General features: G+C 40.0%; 1 protein-coding gene across 9 annotated transcripts; it reads left to right on the plus strand.

The window, feature by feature from the left end:
* Positions 1-784: 784 nt before the first annotated feature.
* MFF (mitochondrial fission factor) lies at positions 785-23,636 on the plus strand. 9 transcript variants are annotated; one of them, XM_072042377.1, is made up of 9 exons: positions 785-1,196; positions 4,482-4,699; positions 5,565-5,737; positions 6,577-6,665; positions 10,653-10,727; positions 13,646-13,804; positions 19,659-19,721; positions 22,337-22,421; positions 22,791-23,636. In XM_072042377.1, the coding sequence occupies exons 2-9, from the start codon at positions 4,483-4,485 to the stop codon at positions 22,920-22,922; spliced, it is 993 nt and encodes a 330-aa protein (XP_071898478.1). In that variant the 5' UTR covers positions 785-1,196; position 4,482; the 3' UTR covers positions 22,923-23,636. The 9 variants fall into 9 exon arrangements, with proteins under 9 accessions (XP_071898478.1, XP_071898480.1, XP_071898482.1 ...); XM_072042378.1 differs by lacking the exon at positions 785-1,196 and adding an exon at positions 1,324-1,588; XM_072042379.1 differs by lacking the exon at positions 19,659-19,721.
* The last annotated feature ends 1,294 nt before the right edge of the window (positions 23,637-24,930 follow it).

The following is a 24,930-nucleotide window of genomic DNA, read 5'->3' on the forward strand; positions in this document are numbered from 1 at the left end:
GTCCAATCGCTTCTTAAACTCCAATGGGCTTGGTGCCATGACGATGTCCCCAGGGAGCCTGTTCTAGTCTTATTTTCTAATGGACTCATACTCAAGAAGCACAGAACATGGGTAGCAGGTTGATGTTGACAACAGTATGGGATAAGGGGTTGTGAGGACATCAGGGGAAAGCTAGGACAATGAAGGCCTTGGTAGGGCCCTCACCCCAGCCCAAGACCCTGGGCCTTGCCTGAGCCCTCCAGCAGGATGACAGGCAGGGTCACAGCTGCAGGACTGCTTTTCAAGTGTGCTTCAAGGCTTTTTATTTTTATTTCCTTTTTTTATAAGACAAAATCTATATTGATAATCTGTAAATCGTATGAAGACCGGGAGAAGTGGTAAAAGCAAGGACCAACGTAGATTTTCTGTTAACACCAGCTCAGGCCAATGATTTGTGTTTTAAGGATAGGTGTTAAACCACGTATCCGGAGACAAATAACATGTAACTTCCAGTGTCATTCCACTTTTATTTTTATCTAAAAAGAGATCACATTTCATGTCGCTGGCCTTGGAAGGCCACGGATTGATGGGCGCTTCAGCTCTTCTGGCACGGCGGCACATGGTGACCTCTACGCTATAATTGTGACCGTTAGTCAAAATATAACGAAAAGCAGAGGTTTTTTTATTATTATTATTTAATCCCATTTAACAATAAATAAATAAATGAATCTGCTTTGCACGACAGCGCTCTTCACTTCATCTTTCTGTGTGGGGGTGGAACCCGGGCGCGGCGCTGCGGGGCTGGAGCCTGGGAGGCGCCTGCTGCCTCCTCCAGCCTCACCGCGCTCTGAGCCACACGTTCCAGCACCGAGCACCTAACTAGGCGCTAATTAGAGCGCCTCACACGCCGGCAGCACGTTAATTAGCCGTAATTAACAACGCCGCAGGCGCCGCGCGGGCCCAGCTCCCCTCGGGGCCTCCGCTGCCCTCACTCAAAATGGCCGCCACCGCCGTGTCCCGCGCGTGAGGCCTCGGCGGGAAGCGCTTCCGCCCTCTTTTACCCACGTGACGCGCGGTGCCCGGCCCCGCAGCCCTTACGGCGGCCCGATGGGGTCAGTCCCGCCGGGCTTCGCGTCCTCCGTGCCGCCGGGCTGAGCGACGCCTGACGCCGCGCCGCGGGACCGGCCCCGGCCCCGGCCCGGCCCGGCCGCCTGTGGGTGAGTGCGGCCCCGCCCGGCCCCGACAGGGCCTCCCCGGCTCCTGCCAGCCCCGGGGGCACGGGGGGGTGCGGGGAGAACGGGGCAGGGCCCGTGAGGCGCTGCCCCGGCCCCTGTTCCCGTGCCGGCCCCGCGCCCCCCTCCTCGCTCCCAGGCGCTGCCCTGGGCTCGCCCCTCAGGGCCGCTGCGTTCCGAGAGCACCGGCCCAGCCCCGCAGCCTCCCTTCAGGACGCGGTACTGCCGCTGTCCCGCCAAGCCGCCTGCCTTCTGCTCCTGCTCCCTCTAAACAGTCACATTCTTATTACCCAGCCCCGCTCGGGTGTCCGCAGCTTCTTCTCGCAGCAGCCTCGGTGCCGGTTGCTTTGCCCTTCCCTTGCCGGGAGGGCTGGGAGGTGAGATCGATGGGGCAGAAGGAAAACGATTTTCAGAGGCAGGAGCGGGGAGCCCCGGAGCTGCTGTTACTCAGCCCTTGGCAAGCAGCGGGTGCAGCCGAGCCTGAGCAGCAATGTTTTATTCATAAACCCTTCATGGGACGATTCTCGGCTGCTGTCGGTGTGTGTGTGTTTTACCCTGCAGCTGGAAGGCAGCTGCCGTGCTGACTGACGCACCGAGGCGATGCCCAACGTAAGGGAAGCTGTGGTGATGCTTGAGAGCCCGCGTTAGGGCTGTGTGGGAGTTGCAGTCACACAGCAAACACGCTGGCAGGGACCTTTAGCAAGTCTCTGGAGCGGTAACTGCCTCGTATGCTGCTGCCAGCACACAGCCTGGGGACTTTAAGGTCTTGACATTCGTTACCGATACTGATATTATGATCCTTAATACCTTTTTTTTTTTTTTTTTTTTTTTTTTTTTTTTACACTACTGTTGGTCTGGAAGTGCTTTATTGATCGCAGACCCTCGTTGGAAAGGGCAAGCATATTTTGGGAAGCAGAATTGCTGAAGGCTGTGGTCTTTTTTCAAGTCACTGGCTGATGGGGCTGACAGCTCACAGGAGAGATAAACATAGTTTGCAAGACCAAAGGGCAGAAACAACAAGAAAAAAAATCTCAAATCTAAGAGCTGTGAAGTGACAGAGCTGCTCGTGCACCTCCTGAGCTACTACAAAGGCCGGGTGTATTTTGAACTGTTTATTGCTAGTCAAAAGGGTTGTTCAAATTCCTGTCGTTTGGTACACACAAACAGTAAGAGTTAATACAGATGGATTAAATCAGTGCATGATTTCAGGTATTTTCTTTGTGTTTTTGTGGTGGTGTGTTTTTTTTAAGTTTATGTGGAATGGAGACCTCTGTGAGCCCCAGTTCTTAGCGTGCTGGCGTGAGTCAGGCTTTCAGATGAGTGAGATTGTTTTGTTTGATCCGTGGTGATTGGGAGTCTTGAGAACAGCACCAAGGGTCCCAGGATGGATTGCCAAAGGGATTACGCTTTTAATATATTGAATTTGTGCATTTAATACAGTCTGACGGTGACCACATCCTTCTGTGTGCTTATTTCTGTTGTCTGCAGATTACTATTAACTTGAGGTTTGATTGATAAATAGGGAAGGTACCATTTCTGTGTGATGTGGCCAAGCATTAGTCTTAATTATAACTACACACGACAAACACCCATGAAACTATAAACAATTGGAGATGTTCTGTTCGTTCTGTGCCCAGGAAGGTTGATGGGACTAAGCGTAGCTGGCTTGGTTTGGTTCCGTAGGAAGCACACTACCCATGTTGAAAAAGAAGCAAAATCTGTGCTTGTGTGTCATGATTGCAACCTTAACACTGATACCAAAAAATAGGGTCGCAGGGGCTGAATTTCCTTGGGTGGGTCCCGCTGTTTTGTTGGCCAAGTTCTGTGTGCTCGGCTTGTTAGAGCGTGTGCACAGCAACAGACGTGGCCTTGCTGCCCAAAATAGTACAAGAATGCAGTTGCAATTATAGTGGCAAAAAAATGCTCTTTTGCCAGAATCAATTGCTTCATTTAGGGAGCTACTTGAAGCAGTACCAGCAAAAGATTTCTTGGTACAGCAAGTTTTGTTTCCTTTGGGTGGGTTTCCCATGGTAACTGTGTTTGCACCTTGTATGTGTACATATATATGTAAAAATACATAATTCTCTTAACCCTAACAGTAAAAATAACTTATCTCAGGCTGAGCTATGGACAGGGCCCCCCTGCCACTGACTGGATTAAAAGCTTCTCACATCTGAGTCTTTCTTGCAGCTCAGCTTCTGTTGGAGCCACTTCCCAGTCTCGCTCTAACTGCAGCTCCAGATTTTCATCGTCTTAACCGAAGCCATCACCATAATCTGAGTGGCTATGGGCCATCGACAAGGTCTGCTAACCACTGCCTCAAAGAAAAAATTTTCTCAGCCATGTGAATCTTCTTTCTAGCCTTTAGTTTCCATCAGTGGCCCCTTTCCAGCCCCTCAAGTGTAGCTCTAGGATTTATTTTCCTCCCAGTCTTAAGCTGAATACCCCGCACACCTTTAAAACAAGAGAAAAGTTATCTCTGTCTGTGTCTTCAATACAGTTCTCCAGCAATTGCCCTGTCAATAACCATCACAGCCCAGTTTCTAGGAAATTCCTTTGCTGCTTCCTATGAAATCCCTTTGCTTTCGAAGAAAATGTTTGCGTAAATAAAAGTATTGGTAAACCCTTGTAAGATTTTCATTTACAGAAAATTCAGAAGGGAATTGTTTACATGATTGCGTGTAATTGGTAGCAGGTTATGAACATGCTTAGTCTTCAAGCCAACTCAACAGGTTGTTGATAAGAAAACGTGTCCTTGTAAGACTGAGATCTGGATGAGTGATAGCAGAGGCCTAGGTCTCTTTTCTTCCCCTCTTTCAATGTGTGGTTTTGTGAGGCTTTATCCACTTTCTCAAATACCGGTACGCTGGATCTGTGCAAATACAGACTGATGTTTTCATTTCTTAACAATCCCGAAGATCTTACCAATGTTTTTTCTCCTTCTGCCAGCCAGTGCAGGAATAGCGATTTAGAAAAGCAAACAAACGTGTCCCAGGAGGAGTTCTGCATGTGGTGTACAACTCCAGTTGAGGACCCTCGTGCAGCTTTGGGTGCTACATGCAGCACTGCTTTGTTCTCAGCTCGTTGCCCTCTGTGCTTAGCCCCTTGGGACTGAAGTTTCTACATGTTTTATTGTGTAGTTTGTTTCTCTAAAGAAGTCTACTTGGGATCTTTTAACACATGCCCAGGAATCACAGCAGAGAGATTCCTTTAGTTGCTCTCTGTTGGTTTCATGTACTGCTGTTAGAGCTTCTGGTTTTCTTTTGTCAGAATGAGTGGGGCTGCGTTCCCATCGCCAGCTGCCGAGATGGCAGAGATTAATCGCCTTCAGTACGAAATGGAGTACACTGAGGGAATCAGCCAGCGCATGAGGGTCCCAGAAAAACTCAAAGTGGCTCCTCCAAATGCTGACCTTGAGAAGGACGTCCCAGAAGGATTCCCAAATGCCAGTGTAACGATGCAGGTTCCAGAGCGGATTGTAGTGGCAGGTATGGCTGCACCTCAATATAAGAAAAATAAGCAAACATTTAAATTAATTCCCCAAATTTCTTACAGGTCATGTGTCTCTATACATTTTTATAAAGAAAAAGATGTGTGATGCTTTTCCAGTTTTCAGACAGTTGTTACTTCTTAAATCAATGAGTATCTCAATCCCTGAAAATGCTTCATGAATAATTTTGGTGTAATGTAGCAGAGATAATTAATGAAGGAATTAGGAACAGGAAATTGAATTGCTGACTTTTCATCTTACTAAACTATTTCTGGATTATGGGCAAGAAGATTTAATGGTTATTGATTTATACCTGCTTTTTTTAATTAATAAGCTAAAAATTCCTGTTAGAAGTTTGGGGCATGTACTATATATTAGACACTTCTTATTCAAAATGTTTTTTTATTATAATTGGAACGCCCATCATGTTAAGGTCCTGTTTGTATGGCGTGCACTCTCTCAAGAGTTCTCCAGTATTTATGGCTGTGGGCTTTACAGCGAGAGACCTGAAGCTGCTGAAGGCCTTACAATTTGCTAAATGTGTGAAGTGTGTATTTTATGCTTTGAAAGAAGGAAATGTTCAAATCACCAGTTAGTTGTATTTGTATACAAATATGCTTTAATAGGTCTATGTCTAGAGATTAAAAGTGCCCTCACTTCAATAACAGTTGATGTTGCTCAGGATTTCTCAGGCATACTGCTCAAATAAGTGTCAGTTAATGTGCTAGCTAAGAAAGCTTTAAACGTGGTATTTAACAAACAAGGATCTTTTAAAAAAAATATTCCTCATTATTTGGCATATTCTGAGAAAATCAGCCCTTAGGCCACAGAAATCTTTCTATTGACAACTGATGTTCTTGCAGGTAACAGTGAAGACATTCCACTTTCCAGACCACCAGACCTTGACCTTCTTCAGTCTACTCCATTCAAACCACTGGCATTGAAAACTCCTCCCCGTGTTATTTCTCTTAGTGATCGACCACTAGATTTTTTGGACCTAGAAAAACCTCCACAGCAGACACCTCAGAATGAAGAGGCTAGTACTTATTTTGCTCTTTCCCTGGTTGAGAAACTTTTTTTCTAAAGCAAAGTGAAAGAACCAGTGATTTCTCCATAGTAGTGCAGACGTATCTGGTACAAACAGAAGCTGGGAAAATACATATTTCTATAAGCACTGCAGTTGTTCTAAACTGTGCCTTTTAAGTTCCGTATTTCACTGACAGATGACTAGGGGTTGGCAGTCTCAGTAAGCTTACACAGCACTTATAAAATGAAGTCATAATTAGAACTGCTCAAAGTACTTTTAACGAAATAACCCTTTCGATTAAAGAGAAAGCTGTGAGTTTAATTTGCAGGTTATCAGAAAACACACACATTGTCTTGACATGTATTATTAATCTTTGTTATTCATTGATATATGATATTGCAACACATAGAACTAGTGAGTTTTGTTTAAACTGAAAAAGTACTTCAAAGAATTGTATGGTATTGGCATCCAGGTGGATGACATGTAATTGACATCTGAATAACTGAGAAATATTTAAGAAGTTGCATATTCTGTCTACTTGGAAAACAAAGTAGAAAAGTGTTTGCCTCTGGTGAAATGAAGTAATATTAAGTGTAACAGATTGCTTTCTTACGAATTCAAATCCATATATAAAGGATGGCAACAAGTTTGGAAGTTGGTTTTACATGTACCTGCATCAGATCCTCTCATCTGATGTCTTCTAATCTCTGGGAACCCATGAAAATATGGCTTTGTATCTGAGAACAGATCTAACTTAAATCTCCAGTGCTAATCTTCCAGTGTTAAGTTATTAAGTCTCTGCTGGAATTCCCTGTCTTTTATGTCCATCTTCCTCCGCTCGTACACAGGTTCGTTCAGTGGGAAGGCTGAAAAGAGAACGCTCCATGAGCGAAAATGCCACTCGGCAGAACGGCCAGCTGGCCCGAAATGATTCCCTGTGAGTAGAGCAATGGGGTGCTGGGCTGCACTACAGCTTTGTTACGTATTTCTTTTATGCCTTATCTCTGTGTATTTGTTTTCCTAACATTTTAAATGTAGTAGCAAACTTAATTTTTAACGGTAGTATGCTAGCATTTTTCTTAATTTCTTTGCATTTCATTCAGTAAGGTATTTGGGAAGTGTCTTCCTAGAGTGTATGGGTGAGAGTGTTTCTGGGCTCACCACTGTTTCACCAGTTACTCTGAATTGTTACTTTAGGAGGTGTTTTTTCTTGAGTTGAAGTGGTATAGGGTTGTTTTTTTTCCTGAATTTTCAGGTTATCTGCTCAAAGAAATTGAGTTCTTTGTGCAGTAAAGTGTTTCCTTTTCCAACTGGTATTACATAATGGTTTTAATTCATAGGCAAAGGAATATGGGTGTCTCTGGTATTTCTCATAAATATTAGAAAAAGTCAATTTTCTTTGGTGTCTATATACTTAATGCATTGGAATCTGTGAATTCATATCGTAATCTTTTAATACCAAAATGGCAAGTAGCACTTAAAGTCGGAAGCTTCATCTTCTGATACCATCAGTGGTAACAGTTCTTATGGTGCTTTCTGAAGACATACATGTCTGTATATTCTGATTAGACATGATAGTCATTTGACTAATCACTGTGTTCTGAGTGATGGCATTCTTCCACTTGCCAGTAATTGTTTTCACAACTTAACACTTAAACTTCATGTATTGGTCAGAACAATTCCTAATACAGCTACCATAAAGAGTACCTTTTCCCTTGTTGAAAGGATATAAGAAGTGAGACCACACAATGGGAGTCATCAACACTAGACAAATGTAGGCTGTGTAACACAGTATTATTAAATCACCTGAAATTTAATTTGCAGTACATTGAGGGAAGTAAGTGCAAGACCTACTTAGGATCTATTTATTTTTAGCGTAAAACAGATCAGGTGAATTATGTCCTAGAAGTGCCTGTTTTCTTCTATTTACAGCAGCGTTACTAGGAAGTACTAAATGTACATATATCTATTTACCTGTGAGTTATTTTGTCTGAAACTGGTGAAATGTACTCTAATGCCTATTTCAGAGGTTATAACTTTCTTTTTCTTCCTCCAGATCTTCATGGAAATATTGTTGCATATCTTTCTTCCCCTACTTAATCAGGCTTTTAGTTGATACAAGAGTATTGCACATATCTAGGTGCTCAAGTCTACTGAATTATATACGTTCACTGAACTGGCAAAATGAAATCCATGTCCATAAGCTCCTTGATCATCTCAGTCTGCAGATATTATAGCAGCCTACTAAGTGCCCGATTTCACTTTGATATCGGTCATCCGGTTAAAATATGTTGGGCTGGATGTGCCTGTAATTACTCTGCAGGAATGCCTATGTGATAGTCTGCACACAATGCAGGCAGGTCTTCGTGTGGTGGAAGCTGTTTGTGAAAAGGTTTAGCACTTTGTTACCAGCTCTGCTTTTTCAGTCTTTGATAAATTCTGTGAGCTGTGATGTGTTGCTCTTGAAGGAAAAACAGATGGTGTATGAATTGTTGCAGTTTCTTGAAGTCACTTTTATTCTTGCTTTGTTTTTTTTACTCTTCTGAAGGTCCTGGGCTGTGATCTGAAAAGCTGGCAGGATCAGCTCTGAATGGCTGTACCCAGTCACTCTGAGATTTCTCACATCTGGGTTTCTCAAATCCAAAAGTTCTCTAAACCTGCAAAGCTCACCTGTGTGCTTTGCTGTATGTGGAATTGCTGGTTTCAAACTGTCTAAATGCTATTTGCTGTCACAATTGCTTAATCTATTAGCAGTCCTTCAAAGAGGCTTAGCAAGGCAATACAAACCTGGAATTCTGTAAATATAAAAATGATGTGATCAATGAAGTAAGTAACTTCTACTTGGCATGACTCAGTTTATCATATACAACAGCTAGGAAATCCTGACACATCCGGAGATGAGTTTTCCCTCTCTCAATGCTCATACTTGTGCCTGCATAATATCTGTCAAGTACAAGTCCTGAAAGCATTTCCATTCTTTTAGGAAAATTATATAAACTTGAGATTGATCCAGAATCTCTTCTATTTGTTTGTATGAATAATAACAACTAATATCAAGCCTTCCGTATCTGTGCTCTCTACTGACAATGTGGAAGAATCTGTATTTCTTCACTGTGGTGAAGAAATTCCACACTTGCCAGCCTGCAGATAACTTATATTTGTAGAACTTCATTTGTCTCTCATCCTCTCAGGCACTTGTTTTCTTATGACAGAAGTTATGCTGTGCCTCCTGCTTAGATCATCTGCTCTGAAATCACTGATTCCTAGCAATTGCTTCTTTTTCTGTCATCATTGCTTCTTTTGATGCAGTGTGATCCAGAAAAGGAAATCACTTTGAACATGCTGTGGTGTTCTCAGTGATGCTGAGTCTGACATTTCTGGCTCACCTGGGTTGAGTCAATCTCTGGATGGAGAACATACCTGTGAACCTGGTTAATCCTCAGGAGAACATTCTGTGAATGCTTATTATGAAACTACAATGCTCGAGGTGAAACTTGGTTTTCCTGCATTTGTGTGAGCCATACAAGTCTTTTGTACTTGGTGGGAAAGGTATTTCTTGACTAGTGGTTCTTCACAATGTAGGTCCAGAAGGCATATATTGTAAATTTGAGATTTAAAAAAAAAAAGCAAGCTTAATGGAAATAAAATAGTGGTGGTGACTCTAGAAACAAAACTAATAATGTAGCATTCAGTTTTAGCTGTAGTAGCTGCTTGGAGAAGCTGCTGGCATGGAAGTGCTACTGAGTGGTTCAAATAAGAAATACAAGCAAACCAACCTGGTTGGTACAAATTATGCTACATCAGATGGTATTGATTTTCACTTAGTTTGTAGACTGCTATTTCTTCTAGAGGTTCCTGGTAAATATGATGCATTTATTCTAAGATGAATTCACTTGTTGATAAATCAGACCACTGAAGTAAAGAAATTACACTACAAATGTATTGTTTGCACTGCAGAAAACTGAAGTGTGTAACTATTATGTCTCATTCATATCACTTCAAAATTTCTGTCACATCCCTGAGAAATGTTTTTTTCACTGTTTTACAAATGTGCAAGGAACCAGCTGCTCCTGCAGTTCTTATTTCGAGTGCTGTTGGCTGAAAGCATTAGCTTTGTTCTAATTGTCCTGGCGGTACAATGCTGCATCATCAAAACTAGCTTGACTTGTAAGTTCATGTCATGTCCAGGTAGTTTATTTCTACAATAATGAATATTTTGGTGATCTAATTTGAGAAAGATTATCTCTTTATTCCAATGTTTGAGTCTGATTTACAGCTTCATAGGAAGAACAGTCCACATCTTACAGCCAATTTCAAATTACTTCAAATATTTAATTTCTATTAAAAACAAAAAAATGTTGCTTGTTTTTCTTACCTCCTTGATTCAAATTTCTGATAGACATGATAGGCTATGAAGATGCTGTGGTGAGGATCCCATTGAGAAGGCATATGGAGTACTGTCACTTAGAACCTTTATCCGAATAGGAGTATAATACTCCAGTTTTAATCTAGGACGTTGCTGTCCTCAGACAAAATGTTCAGATGTACTCTGTGAAATTCCAGTGTCTGGCCTTAAAAGTGACAAAATGTTTTATATTAGCTTGTCAGACTGAAGCCAAGAAGTTGGCTGGGCTACTTATCATTGTGTTCTCCACATGGTACAGATAGGTTTTTCTGTTTTTTTTTGTTTTTTTTTTTTTTGCCTATTGTCATCCATTTGCATGCAGAGACTCTTCCAAGAATTTGTTGGGAGTTAGAGATAGTAATTCTCAAATGCTTTTTTTTTAAAAAAAAAGAGACTAACAAGTAGGAACCTGCTTGCACAATAACTACCTATGTGTGTAGCAATAATAATGTCTCTCTACATTTTATTCCCTCTATTTATAAAGGATGCTTACTTAAGAGATTACAATTATTATTCAAGGTGTCACAGATCAGATACTGTCCCAAGAAATAAAATGCCACGGTTCCAGTCACCTCTTTCGACTAAGGATTGCACGTAAGCCTACATGTTACCTGATATAAGAAAATGAAGAGTGTGTTTAATTGTGTAGTTCTCTGCAATACTAATTTTCTGACTAAGATTAATTTGGAATATAAAATGTGAAACAGGCTTTACTACACTGAATGTGTGGTTTCTAATTTTGTTGCAGGCTTCCTCAAACTTTGCCAAATCATTTCCTTGTGTAAGAAACACAGGAAAAAGTAAATGGCATTAGAAGGAAAGGGAGAGCTTCAATTAACAACTGATTTATTAAAAAAAAAAAAAAATTAGTCTGATTCTTTGCTCTTTGGCTGTTTATGATTAGCTGGAGAAACTAAGCTTTTAGTTGGTCATTGTTAGCTGATGTTGGATGTAAAGATTCTCCTTTGAATCAGAAGTCAACAAAGCACCAAGACTGCATTGAAAAAGGGAGAACAGGTAATTTTTTCTCTTCTCCTGCCGTTCCCCTAGAGAAAGGGAAAACTCTCTTTCTCCCTAGAGAGTTGGATTTAATAGTTTGAGAAATTCTGAAATAAGCCCTACATATACCTCAAATATTTTGAGAAGGCTTTGGGGAGATTCCTGTGAAGCTAGAAACTCTGCATGTCATAGAATGTTACTGAGCTCCTCCATAGTAACTTCTATAACTCTAAGGTGTTTGTTTTAGTTCCAAATTCTATTATTTTTCTTCAGCCAGAAAGCGTTGAGACAATAACTGGCTGTAGCTGCAAATAAGAATTCTTTTCAGAACATTTGAACAAAATTATATTGAAGACTAAGATCATTTTGCTATCAATGAAAGAGAGGAGGAGGATAGCTACAATCTCTAATGATAAGTAGTCACGTTAAGTGTTAGAGAATTCTTACGTTATCTTGGCTGATTTGTATATCGGGTATTTGCTTCATAACATTGCTTCTCCGTGGTCTCCACTGTAGTTCAAGGGACTACCACATGCTTACAGATGAACAATTTTGAATCCTGAAAAAGAAACTTAGAAGAAGAATTTGGCCTTCCCTCCCCTTCCCTAATCCTGAGGTTTGAGCCCTTCATAGAATTATTCTTATAGTTATGAGATTATTGTAATAATGTTTCCCACCTGTAACTTTCTTGTAGAGAATTTTGTGTAGTTCTAGTTTAGTAGGTGTTTTTTGTTTATTTTTCAATATCTACACGAACTTTATGAATGCCATTGCTGTGGTTATTCACAGTAATAGCATTCTGGACAACAGGAATTCTACAATATCTTAGTTTGCAATATTTTTTAAGATGTTGTTCATCATCTCAAATACTAGGCTGAATAAGAAAAAATACTGTAATACAAAATCATAATATGAACTCAACCCTTCAGCTCTTTCCTCAAGCTAGCAAATCCATACGTGAATAGAAAGTCGCATTAATTCTTTAGTGACAAAATTTTCCTGCTTCTGGAGATTTTTCTAGAGAATATTGGAATTTCCAATGCAACTGAAGAGTAAAACTTGTGGCTGTGACCACTACTATTGATGGCAAAGTAGGTCATTATAAATATAAAAAAAAATAATCTGCAGCTCTTACAGGGAAAAATAAAATACATAAAGAAGTGAAGTAGATGCTTACTGATTTCTCACTCTCCTCTTTTCCTTTTCCTTTCTTTTGGTCAAGCTTACTCAACAGCAACAAGAAAAGATATTTGTGTTTCAACTGATTAATAACGACCAATATCAGTCAAGCACCAGCCACTTCTGTCTTTGCATGTCTCTTGAAGCTTAAGATAGCTCTAACTCTTTTGTGGTTGAAGTGACATCTGTGTAACATGTTTTGAATCTGTCTTTTCCATTGAATTTTCTTTCTTACTCAGTTCAGATTGTGGTGCCAGCCAGTTGCAAAGAAGCTCTATTCAAAACAGAGTATCTGTAGAGCTATGACCTATCTAGAAATTATCCACATATCAAGTCCACTTCCAAGTACTCTGCTGGTAATGCTTAATTTCATAACAATGCCAACAAGAGTGGGAAGATTGGCATTATAACTCTATAAACTGTTGTGGCAAAGTACAAGTGGCAAGGCTAAAGGGATTATGTTGAATTAAAGATGCTAATCTTGGAATAAAAACTATTCCAAGATTTAAAGGGTACAGCAAACTCACACGTTGTCTTGCATTTATATTAATATTAATGATTAAGCTAACATATGACTTCCTCTTAAAGTATCTCATTTTAAATTAAAAACTCCTGATTTAAGAAAAACCTTGATGTGTGAAGGACAGTGTGGATAATGGCAGGTAAAACGAGCACATGAAATGCAGTTTATCAAAATTCATTTCTTTCTGTTAGGTTTGTGTAATCCTGTAAACCAAAATGCTCATGCTTGTATTTCAATCCTTTGTATTTTTATTTTTTTAAAGTATTGTTATGCATCATGGCCAAAACCTCAGATCATGTAAGTTGTTATCACTGGGATATGAATTCTGTGCCCCTTTTTTATTGAGTTCTAGCAGTTGCCTTTAAACTTTGTTCACATGCAAATCAAAATTCTATCTTTACTCACAGCACAAAGAAAAAGAAATGTTGAATTCCGTGTGAGATTCTCCTTATTGAAAAAGCTTGTGTTTTGAGAGAGATTATGGGTAGGATTTTTTTAAAATGCCTGTGCTTTTAAAAACACTTTTCTCATTGATATCAATAAGGACTTCACTATGGACTCTGACAGGTACAGACTTATCTGGGCAAGGACTTCATACAACTATCCTGTATAACAGTTTTAAACTGCTGATATAAACATAGCTCATAATCCCTGTGCTACTGGATTTGGGGATGTCAGCTTACAATGGCGGGAGAAGGGTAAACCGAAAACAAGCGATAAACATTTTGGAATGGGGACTATCTGAAAAGTTTTTTGATTAAAAATCTGACTGTAGTATTTCTCTCTTCATTTACTATGCTTGTATGAACAGTGTGACACCATCACTGCAACAGGCTCGTGTTTGTCCTCCCAATATGTTACCTGAAGATGGAACTAATCTTTACTCTGCTCGTGGCATTTTGTCGTTTATCCAGTCTTCCACTCGTAGGGCTTACCAGCAGGTCTTGGATGTGCTGGATGAAAATCGCAGGTGATTGGTTGTCACTGATTCTGCCAGCTTCTGCTGCTTCTTTTTTTTTTCCTTCTTTTTAGTGAAGTGTGGTTTCTGTTCATAAAACAATGAGATGAAATTATTTGCTTTTGCTTTCCTTTGCTTTCACTATTCATAAGCAATTTAATTGTCCAAAATTCACATTTCAAAATGCTTCTGTTTCAGTCAAATATAACATTAAGATTTCCTTCCACATAAAAATCAAAATAGGAAATGCTAATTTGTGAGTGCAAGAGATTTTGCAGTTGCCAGATTGTCAGCGTTTGCTGCAATTAATACTTGATCCTAAAACTGCACGTTTATTAGCCTTGCCTACTGCTTTTCTGTTGGTGAGTAATGGTGCAAATCAATAAGATTGGGGTGATGTTGCCATAAATCGTTAAAAGAAATGTGCAGAAACTAGGTAGAATGTTATGCAAGACATTGTAGATGCTGCTTGTAATAACGTGTGAAGACGTTAGACTGTCAGTTTAGTGAATAGTACCTCTTGTTGATATGTGACTGATGGTGACCACTTCACCCAATATTGTGAGCAAAAAGGCAATATATACTTGCTCCTCTAATTAATTGTCTTTGTTCTAATGAGTAAGCTGATACTTTGAGAGGTAATGAGCCAAAACAAGCCTTGCTGTGAGCATTGGGAGAATGTCATTTTCATCACTGCAGAAGCATTTATAAAGAGTGAAAACAAGGTTAATTTATGAAAAGCAATTTTCATTTCAGTAGTATGTTAACACAGATTCAGGAAAGAATTGCACATGGTCTGTAGTCCTTGCTGAGAGGTGGACTTGAAGGAGGGTTGGAAGGAGCTGCTCATTCCTCCTGCAGTCCTTCAGTGTGGCCTGTGGTAGGAAGTTCTTTCCAATTCCCAGTCTGCCTCTGGTTGCTAACATACCAGCAGCATTCCTAATATTTTTTTAGTGTGAAGTCAAAGGGTTTGTTTTCCAGTTCTTTTGGTAAGAAAGTGTAACTATCAAACCAATCTTATTGAGAAGTTTTAGCAGTCGCTTTCCAAACTGGCACCTCCTGTAGCTCACCATGCCTGCTGACGCGACAGTATATAAATTTCAGTATTGACGTTATGTAGAACTCCAGTCTTGCTGACCTTTATACCCTTAACTGGGACTTGAAGAAATTAAAAATAATATATCTATATAGCACCAAAAAAAAAAAAAATGCTTAGTTCTCCTTGAACTTGAGTTGGGTGCTTAACCCCCACTGATTTCTATGAAAGAGCAAACTGTGGTATGTCCACAGTTGGATAATTTTGTGTTTTTTTTTTTTTCAGTTGTCAATATTAAAAGATCAAATGGAATATTTTTTTCTCTTTTTACAAAATTAAAGCTCCTAGATAAGGAGGAATTCAGCTGTTGTTGAATAACAGCACTGTGTGTTGTGCCAAAAGTCCTTGTTAAAATTAAGTGAAATTCTAGCCCTTTTCCCAGTCTGCAGTGAAGCTGGTGGGATTTATTCCTGGCTTCCATTGGGCGTGTTCTTGCCCACATTTTCTTGGATACACATATTCATACATATCTTTTCATCTTACCTTAGTTACCAGAAAAATTCTAGGGTTCTGAATACTTCAAAAGCTGCATTACTCTTCCTGGTTTGGGGTAATTTTTGATTTATACTTACTAAACTTCTTAGAAGAAACAGGAAACTGGTGCTATTCACCTATGAATGAATGTTGCCAAAATAATGAACTAATCAATAGGGTAAAAGTGTATTCTTCGTGGTTGGGTGTTTAGATACCCACTTATTCTACAGCTGGCGTAGGAATGTGAAATTTGGATGATCCACTTGCATGGTTGCAAAATATTCTTTATTTTAAATTGTTTGAAACTGCACTCTGTTCTTTTGCTCTATATAATGTGCTTTCTATCTGAAAATGTTATCTATTTTAAATATTATGCTTATGACTAGAAGAGATCACTTATTAAAATGAGCAAGATCTGACTTGTGCTATTCACTAGACATAGTTTTCACTTGTTTCATGGCTTGCTTTTTTCAAAAAACTCTCAAAATTAGCTCTCCATCTACTAAAACTGCTAACAGTAGGTGCTGGTTCATCTGCTGCAGATGAATTATGCCTGGTTTGGTTGGCATTGCTGGCATGATAGGTTAATCAAATGGGCAACAACCTAATGATTGCTGTTTATGCTGTTTACTCTTGCATTTTCTTCAGCTTGGACAAGGACAATAGGTCAGTTTTGCTTCCCAGTTCTAACCCTCTTTCCATTTCAATTTCTATGAAATGACTGTAGGGCCAAACACTGGTCTTTAAAAGACTGATCTTACATAGATCAGTCCTTTAAGCAATAAATAAAAACTGTATTTAGGGATTTTAGTAATGTCTTAAATGCAGGTAAAAAGACATTATCATATGAGAATAAAGTTGTCTTAATATCTGTACTTTATCTGAACTACTCTTTACCTCTTAGACCAGTAACTTTGTATTAAGAAGAAAGAAGTATGAAAGTTCATCACTGTACCCTTTCTTCAGGACAGTCCTTCCTAAAAAACCACAGCCCTCCTTAAGTGCTAATCTTCACCCACATAATCATTTCCTGAGGTGTTGCAAGATCGTGTTTTATATTGAGGGTGTTAATGACGTTTTTTGTGGCAGAAGTAAAATAAGATGTGAGTTAAGACCATGGAAGTTATTACACATGACTTTGGATGAGAGTAATGCATTTCAGAAGCAAATGAAATGGTCTGCAAATGTGAAGGAGCCCGTGAGAAACACAAACCTACAGCTTTGATAGGTAATTGTAGTGCTGAGGCAAGCAGGGAGAGCAGTTTTACCTAGGCACTGATTGCTCTGTGCCCAAATCCATTCTGTACTTTAGAAGCTGAGCTTCTTACCCAGTTCACATCTGGATCACATCCATAAAGTCCTAGGGCCTGTTCTTATGGTCATTCTGAGATTTCCAGAGAAGTTTAAAAGTACAGTGAGCAGTCAACATAGCTGCTGCCCCTACTGAACAAAGAACGTGCTGGCCTCAGTCTCAGGTGCGCAAGTGATGAAAGCTGGACACAGGTACCTAGATCATCCACACCTCTTGTTTTCCTCCCAAACCCAATTCCGATTGCATCATTTCCATGGTATTTCCACTACATACTCTGCTCTAAGCAGAGGAAGACAGACCAGATTAATTTGGTCATTATGTTATTGCCTGTTTTCCCACTGTTATTAAAGTGCATTACTGTTCATTCCCTTCATGTTTTAGGCTGCAATTATATTTGCAGTTAAATAGTTAAGTGCTGAGTATACATGGGTTAAGGCTGCTTCTGATCATGTGTAATGTTGAGGCTGGAGTGGACAGAAGTAGCCAGAAAACAAAGTTTTTAATATATTCCTTTTCAGAGGGTCATGTATTTAATAGTTTGACTATATTATAGTTGTGCATACTGTATTTACCTAAAAATTTGCTGCTGATTCTGGGCTAAGGCAATCTCAGTTAAGAGGTCACTGTTATCTAGGTAGTAAACTTTTTGTTGATATTTGGAACTGAGCAAGTAGGAAGGGTGGGTGAGGCAGGAGAATATTCTGATGAACCTTTTGGGTGCTCCTGTAAAGAAATAAAAATGTGAGCTGCAGAAAAAAGGAGGAAGCCATGTGCAGCTGCTTAACTAAGCCTGGCTGTGTTGGGAAGTGTAATTAAAGGCTTGTCTTTAGTTTAGATCAAGTTTCCGATTTGGACAGAACCCACAGTACCCTAGTTTTGTTCTTTGCTGCAGCACTCGGCCACCTCCAGACCTGTGGCTTTTTTTTTTTTTTTTTTTTTTTGGTAAAGGCAGCGTAGGTTGGTTAGTATCGATTAGTTCCACAACATCTCTGAAACCTGAAGTTTACCACAGAGGCCAAGAGCTGAGAGAACATTTAAGATCTGTTGTTCTCATGACACAAAGTTCAAATGTTGCTGTCCTTTGTTAGATAGCATGGAAAATGCATGCTGAATGCTGACAAGCTGCTGTTGGCTTATCTGCCAGTTACAGGCAGCTATGGTCACTGAGAAACTCTGTGACCTGTTCCATAGCTGCTTTTTGCTGAATTCCTTGTGTTGTCTCCAAGTATTAAGTTACAGCCTCTGACAGACAGGACTTCAAACTAGCTGAGTTATTTCTCTGATTAGAAAATAAAAATACCAATTTTGATAACTTTTTTGAAAGACCTCATTTGTTTGGGTAAGAATATTTATTGTGTGTATTGAGATTTTTTTTTTGTGAAATATATCATGCTGGCTTCTGTGCTAGACAGGAAAACATGATGGTATGCAATGGGACTTTGTTTTTAACTTTACAGATGTATATACATCTTCTGTAACTGGAACACTTTGCTCTTTAGAGCAGGACCTCCTCCCAGTATGTCTTGCACAGGGTAGCAGAGTTTGCTAAGGTTCCTCGACCCTGAATCTTGAAGTGGAACAAGTGGTTGTGGTATTTTTGCACAGTGTTTGCTCGTTTTCAGGTCAGGCCACAGTGTTCTCCCAGCCATCTCAGCACCAAGCCTCTGCCTCCAACCCAGAACAGCCTTCGTCCACAGATTCTTTCATTTTAGGGGCTGGAGCATACGTTGGTTCAGTGCACAGTTCAAATACCTGCTGTTGGCATTGGGAAAATGGGAGAAATCGTTCAAAAGCCTGAAATCTTTTTTCTGTTTGTTACCCAGCATAGCTGTGGAACAGTAATGGCTCCTTACAAGAGGCACTGAAATGCACAGTGCTGTCTTTGTCGGAAGGTACTGCTGGTGTTCCTGTGCTCTGGGACATGGCAGCTGCTTCCTGACAGGCTGCTGCTTATATAGTTGTAGCAACTTAAAAAGCTCTAACCTTTTATTCTCTGCTGAAGAAGAGAAAAAAAAAAAAAGAAAAGGAGGGAGGGAAATCTGAAAGAGCGGTACTTCCAGGGAAGTCATAGCATCTACTTGAAGCTTTTAGTCGCTTTTTCCTGGAGCGATCTGCCACTCCTTTATAAATGGTCCTTATGCTACTAGCCCAGGTTTTCTGAATTACATTTAGCATAGATGAATAAAGAAAAGACAAAAAACTTCTCTTAGAGAGAGGAGAAGATGGCTAAAAAAGCTTTTATAAGCCTGGAAGGCTTGTGCTATGAGGAGAGGCTCTTCAGGGTTTGAGAGAAGGAGGCCAAGAGGCCATCTTGCTGCTCTCTGCCTTCCCCTGAGGAGGGGGACATGCGGGTCTCTGCTCCCTGTCACCACAGACAGGACACATCAATGCACAAAGCTGTATCAGGGGACGTTCAGGTGGGCACTAGAGGCGGTTGCTGAGCGTGGCCAAACACTGGAACAGGCTTCCTAGCGAGGTGGCTGATGCCCTAGGCCTGCCAGTGTTTGAGGCATTTGAATAGTGCCCTCAGTAACATGCCTTAACTCCTGGTCAGCCTGAAGTGGTCAGGCAGTTGAACTCAAAATCTGTAGGTCCCAATCAACTGAGCTATTCTGTTCTGTAAATGTGGAGATAACTTTTTTTTTTCCTGGGATTTTGTGTTTTTGGGGAGACTCTTTAAAATGTCTTCCATCGTTACTTTTACAAGATTGATAACCTCCTCCCAAACCTCTGTTCCAATCTTCCATAAATGAAGCTGTACCATCAAGAACTTACCTACAGATCCTAGCTGCATACACTTAGTGTTAATTAAAATATGAAAGTGCAATTCACAATAAAATATACAGGTATTATATTGTGTTGAAATAATATACAATATAAGTGGAAGTATTTTGATGTTCTTTTGTTCTGTGTTTTACCTCTTATCTCTGTTTGTCGTTTCCTGTTTCCGTCTTGTGCTTTCTATCTACAAACTCCTGCTGTAGGCCAGTGTTACGTGGTGGGTCAGCTGCTACCACTTCCTCTAACCCTCATCATGACAACACCAGGTAAAGAGTGTTTTTTTTGTTAGTCATGACCCACTAGTTTAGATTTCAAAATTCAGATTTCCATTCCCCTATTTCTGAGTGTTCCTGTGTTTTATAAATGATGCTAATTCATATCCTCCCCCCTCATCTCTTGAGGTATCTTAGGCCCTTGTTCCTTACCCATCCAAGTTATTTGCAAGACCTCACTTACATAGTGGATACAACATGCTGCTGAATTTCAGACTCAAATGTATGTGCAATTGGAGGCTTTTAAATTTCATTAGCAGGATACTTTGGGTATTTCCTAATTAGTAGTGGTTGAGTTTCATTATTTTATTGCTGGAAAATTTGGCCTTGAACCATGTTATTTTTTCAGGTGTTCTCAGACATGCCTATGATTGTTAGTTGTAGCTAGATACGTTTTTACAGCCATTCTTTCAGATTGATATCACTTCAGTGGAATTAGATGTAAATTTAATGTGTTATGTCGTGGTCAGGATTAAGGGATTTCCACATCTGTTGTGTCCGTTTTGCACTATACTTCTGTTTTCATCAAAGTGGAGATAATGCTTATAGTTCAGTAAATATTGGAGGTGGTTCTTGAGCTCTAACTTGAGAATTCAGTTTTTGTCATGGTCCAAGAGATTTCTTGTTGGTGATGCTCTTGATTTAATATTTGGAATTGTTTGGAAATTGGTAGAGCAGCAGTGATGTCCTGTGACTTAATATTTTTTGTGACATGCTTATCCGTTGAAATTATGAGCCTCTTCTCTTTTTCCCCAAGAGATGCTGTGGGTGGGATCTTCTAATTTATTTCTTTTTTTTTTTTTACCTTCTATAAGTTTTTTTTTTGTTGTTGTTTGTTTAAAAAAAAAGGCTATGAAAGGCCATCCTCAGAAACTTCTTCGGCTTTGAAATCATGGTAGAAAATGAAACTTGATTTTTTTGTGCAGAGCTTTAGGCCTTTTTTTGAGTAGGAATGTTTGTATTGTTTTATCAAGAACTTAAGTTTATTTTAAAATAACTTGTTAATGGCAATATGAGCTTCACAGAACTAAGCAAATAACAAGTTTCAATCTTTTTAATAGTGCCTAAACTGAAAGAACAATAAGTAGTGTAAACACAAACTATATTGAAATGAATGCTTAGTGTCTTTAGAATATTAAAAAATAGAAAAAAAAAAAACTCATTAAGGCTAACATAGTTACCAAAACCTTGTCTCATACCATGTTTTTGAAACAGTTTTGACTTTGACAGACAGTTGCTTAATCAAATATTTCTTTACTAAAACCTGTTTTTACCCTGATCTTACCTAGAGAAGTGTTTCCTTTTACCTGTTTAACCTTCAACCCCCCAAAACCACAGATTAAAAACTAATTTCCTTTATGCAGTGTTGCTCAATGATCTCATTGTTTCCTAAGTCCAGACTAATGCAATTGTCATTTAGAAACAACAACTCTTAGAAGCAATATATTACTGAACAATGGGGCAGGAAAACTTTTGACAAATGGTGTATGGGGTGTGGGGAGAGATAATGCCCTTAGCTCATTCATGCTATAGATACCTGCTAAAAATGATGGAAGAACATGCGGTACAAAAATAGGATCTGAATTTAAGTGCATTCCGTGAGCTTAAGGAACTCTGCTTGTATTCAAATGTTAGTCAAAGTTAACCAATAACTATGTCATGAAATGGTAAACGCTCTTTTAGGTGTATTGTGTTTTCAATTTGGTAGCTTTGACATGTATTTTGTTCGATATCCTCAGCTGTTTGCAGCAGGTGTTCATGTGTCCTCATGAGAAAGCAGGTTAAGTCAAGGAGAATTAATGTTGGAAACAGACTTTAAGATAGGAAGAGAGAAACTCAGTGGTAGGTATGGCATCAGGAGTTTATCTGTTGGTTGTTGGAAAAAAAAATCTAGGTAAGATGTAGTATTTGGATGATCAAATCACATACTTTATGTAGACTTTTTGCCCCCTCCCAACTAATAATTGTGCTGTATTGAAATAACTTGCCCATGAAGTTAGAATAATGCTTTCTCTGAATCACTGCATCAAGAAGATTGAGAGGTGTTCTGAGAGCAGCCTTCTTTCTGATGTATGCTGAGTTCAGCAAGCACCGACTACCTAATTCTTCATTTGCAAGGTTCTCTGTCTCACCTAAAATGCTACGGTTATTGTGACTGAGATCATTAACCTCCATAGGTTTTCTTGTGGGATATTTGAAGAGGTACTGAGCATAAGACACCCAGTTCTTGCCAAATCTTCATTTGGTTGGTTCAAATCCATTGCAATTTTAGTATTTTAGCTTGGGCAATTTTCAGCATTCACTACTCAGTTGAATAACTAGAAGTAGTATTTTGAGACACCAAGTGACAGCATGAAGTCTGTTGATGTGGAGAATCTTCAAAAAATATTTAAATGTGGAGAACGATACACTCAGGTTCAGTCAAGTACCCATTTCATATGTCTTTGTGCTTTATTCATTTAGGATCCAATTGAGTTATACAACTCTGTAAAAGCTAAGAAGTTTTATAGTTCTTCTGCCTATCACCAGCAAAAAGTATATCAACTCGAATGTTCATAAAATACAGTACTTGCTAATCTATGGACTAAGCAATCTCTTTAACCTGATAGATACGGTCTTTCCAACATGGATACAACGCTTGAGGGAACACCAGATGACATGACTGTTGTAGATGCTGCTTCCTTAAGAAGACAGGTAAGTAAAGCATAGGCGTTGATATTCAGAAAAATCTGTAATGGTAAAATGGAGAAGCAGGTTGTCTTTTGTAATATAATGGTATGGCTGCAGAGGTAGGGCAGCCATGTAACAAGTATGGTGAGGAATCCTCTCTGTAGCCCTGCTGGACTGCCTTTAGAAATCTGTATCGGTCTCGCTATCTGGAAAGCCCAATTCCGTTGACCCCCGACTTATCAGGAATAGAAAGGTCTGCTCACTAGCAGTTGAAGATAAAGTCACGATGTCAATTGTTTAAAATCCAACCCACTATTATACTAAGATGCTTATTCAGAAGCTTCTAGAAAGTCTGGCAATTTTAAAGTATTAAAAGCTTTTATTTATTTCTAGATAATCAAACTTAATCGGCGTCTACAACTTCTGGAAGAAGAAAACAAAGAGCGTGCTAAGCGGGAAATGATTATGTACTCAATTACTGTAGCTTTCTGGCTACTCAATAGCTGGCTTTGGTTTCGGCGCTAGACACAGCTCTCCCAGAAAACTTAATAGTTGAAAATACAAACAAAATTTGCAGAATTCTTTGTTTCTGTTTCTGAATTGTATGCTGTTTTATAATTCATACACTGGAAACTACCACCACAGAAAAAGGCTGTAGAATTGCAGTGTTAAAGGGACACCTTGTTGTTCAGTTATACTGTATTTAATAGATTTGCATTGCAGATACTTGCAGTATCCTCCTTTGCATGCTTCAATGTAAATATGGATCAGCTGATTTTGAGATGAAGTTTGCTTCATGCAATGTAAGGACAGTGACCTACAGGAGTAATTACTGGATGTTTTCTTGTGGTGGGAAGAGAAGAAATGGAATGGGTTTGGGGGGAAAAAAAAAGAATAAAAAGTAGTTTTTATTGTTCTGTTGTTAGATGCAATTAAACATCACTGCACTAGTTTTCCTTTAGTCTGCCTAGTTTCAGAGGTGTGCCATATTCAAGGAGTGTGTCCTGTTTCATGAGTGTGTTCCTTGTTTAAGCACATGTTCAGGTCAAATAATAAAAGGTGGTCTTTGCTAACATGCAGACTGTCCAGAGGTGTGTAATATGTATTTTTTATTTTAGCTTTAATTTTACAGATGTTTTTCTATAAAATACATTTTTAAGCAAGTCAGTCTGTGAGTGAACAAAAGATTGAGTACAAGATACCAATGTAGTGTATTTAATAAAACAAACAAAAAAAGCATTGTTTACTGTTATTTTAAGAGTTTATTTAAGGGGTTATCTAAATTAGCAGGCATTGGAGTAAGTGGCTGTGATGGTCTGAACAATTCAAAAAGGAGCAGGAGGTCACCATACAGCCTGCTGCAGTGCTACCAGGCCCTGCGTGTTGACTGTTCTTGGTGTGTGTGGTGAGTACATAGGTATGAGAAGCTAGCCTGGTGTCCTCATGTCCTCAGTTCAAACATCCCTGGTTGAGTCACACCATTTTGGTAGCTGCCAGGCTACTCTGAGGGAGGATGGTGCATGGTGCTGTGCTGCTGAAGGGGACCTGTGTGTTGGTGTTGCCAGGCAATGTGTGGCTGCCACTTCTGTGCAATGCTGTAGCAGCCACAGCCCCTTTCCTGGGTGTGTGTGAAGCCTCCTAACAGCGCTGCTGCATGGGAGAAAGTGCAGTGACATCAAAAAGATGCTTCAGAGGGGACCTTTCCTGGAACAGCTGGGACCACTCTGCAGGACCATTTCTGGGCTCTACAAGTACACAGACTGGTGAGAGATAATGATGCACAGCAGCTGCAGAAGTGGATGACATGGGGCCCCTTTGAGCACTGTCCTTGGCTCATCCTGCAGCCGCAGGGAGCACTGCCCCACAGGCTGGGAAGGTGCCCCGCAGCTCTGTGCAGCTGCCAGCTGTACGGTTTGGTGTGGCAGCACCGCTCCCCTTCCACATGGCAGCTGGCAGAACTAGGGTGGCAGCACACTGGGACATAAAGTGACTGAGGAGCCCCCGCCTGCTCTTCTCTGCTGTGGTGAATGGGACGTCATCCTGGAAGACTGCAAAGATGGTAAATGCATATCCAAATCCTTCATGCAGCTGTGCAGTATCTGACTTTGCTTATGACTGACTGCTGATTTGCACAGTATTTATCTGGGAGAGTGTATGAGCTGGGAGCCCAAGATACAAACGTTTGGATGGCACAAGCCGCTGAGATTTCTTCCTCTGGAAGATGACCACCAGGACAGGTTGTTGGGCACGAGAAGAGCTGGACACAGATGTAGCCTGTAAGGGCCTGGGTGAGGAAGGCTGCACTCACACATTTCATGTACTACCACAAGTAAAGCAGGGCACGCTATCTGCTATTACATAGCTTTTGCGCTGGCTTTGTGTGGGTTGCTATGCCTCCTTCCTTGTGTATCATCTAAATTTGGCTGTTCCCTGTATTTATTTATTTTTTTTAGCTTTGTTCATCTTGTATTACATGCCTCCATTGGCTTTGCTGTGCTTTTTTGTACCATGAATGCCTTTGTCTTTTAGTGAA

Source organism: Anas platyrhynchos, chromosome 9 (genome assembly GCF_047663525.1).
Source record: "Anas platyrhynchos isolate ZD024472 breed Pekin duck chromosome 9, IASCAAS_PekinDuck_T2T, whole genome shotgun sequence".
In the NCBI taxonomy this organism is placed as follows: domain Eukaryota; kingdom Metazoa; phylum Chordata; class Aves; order Anseriformes; family Anatidae; genus Anas; species Anas platyrhynchos.

Bases quoted from the DNA above. Each gene is read 5' to 3' on its own strand.
- MFF (XM_072042377.1), top strand. From the start codon at position 4,483: ATGAGTGGGGCTGCGTTCCCATCGCCAGCTGCCGAGATGGCAGAGATT. The intron at 5,738-6,576 runs GCTAGTACTTAT...GCTCGTACACAG, and splicing joins AGACACCTCAGAATGAAGAG to GTTCGTTCAGTGGGAAGGCT. The intron at 13,805-19,658 runs GTGATTGGTTGT...CTCCTGCTGTAG, and splicing joins GTGCTGGATGAAAATCGCAG to GCCAGTGTTACGTGGTGGGT.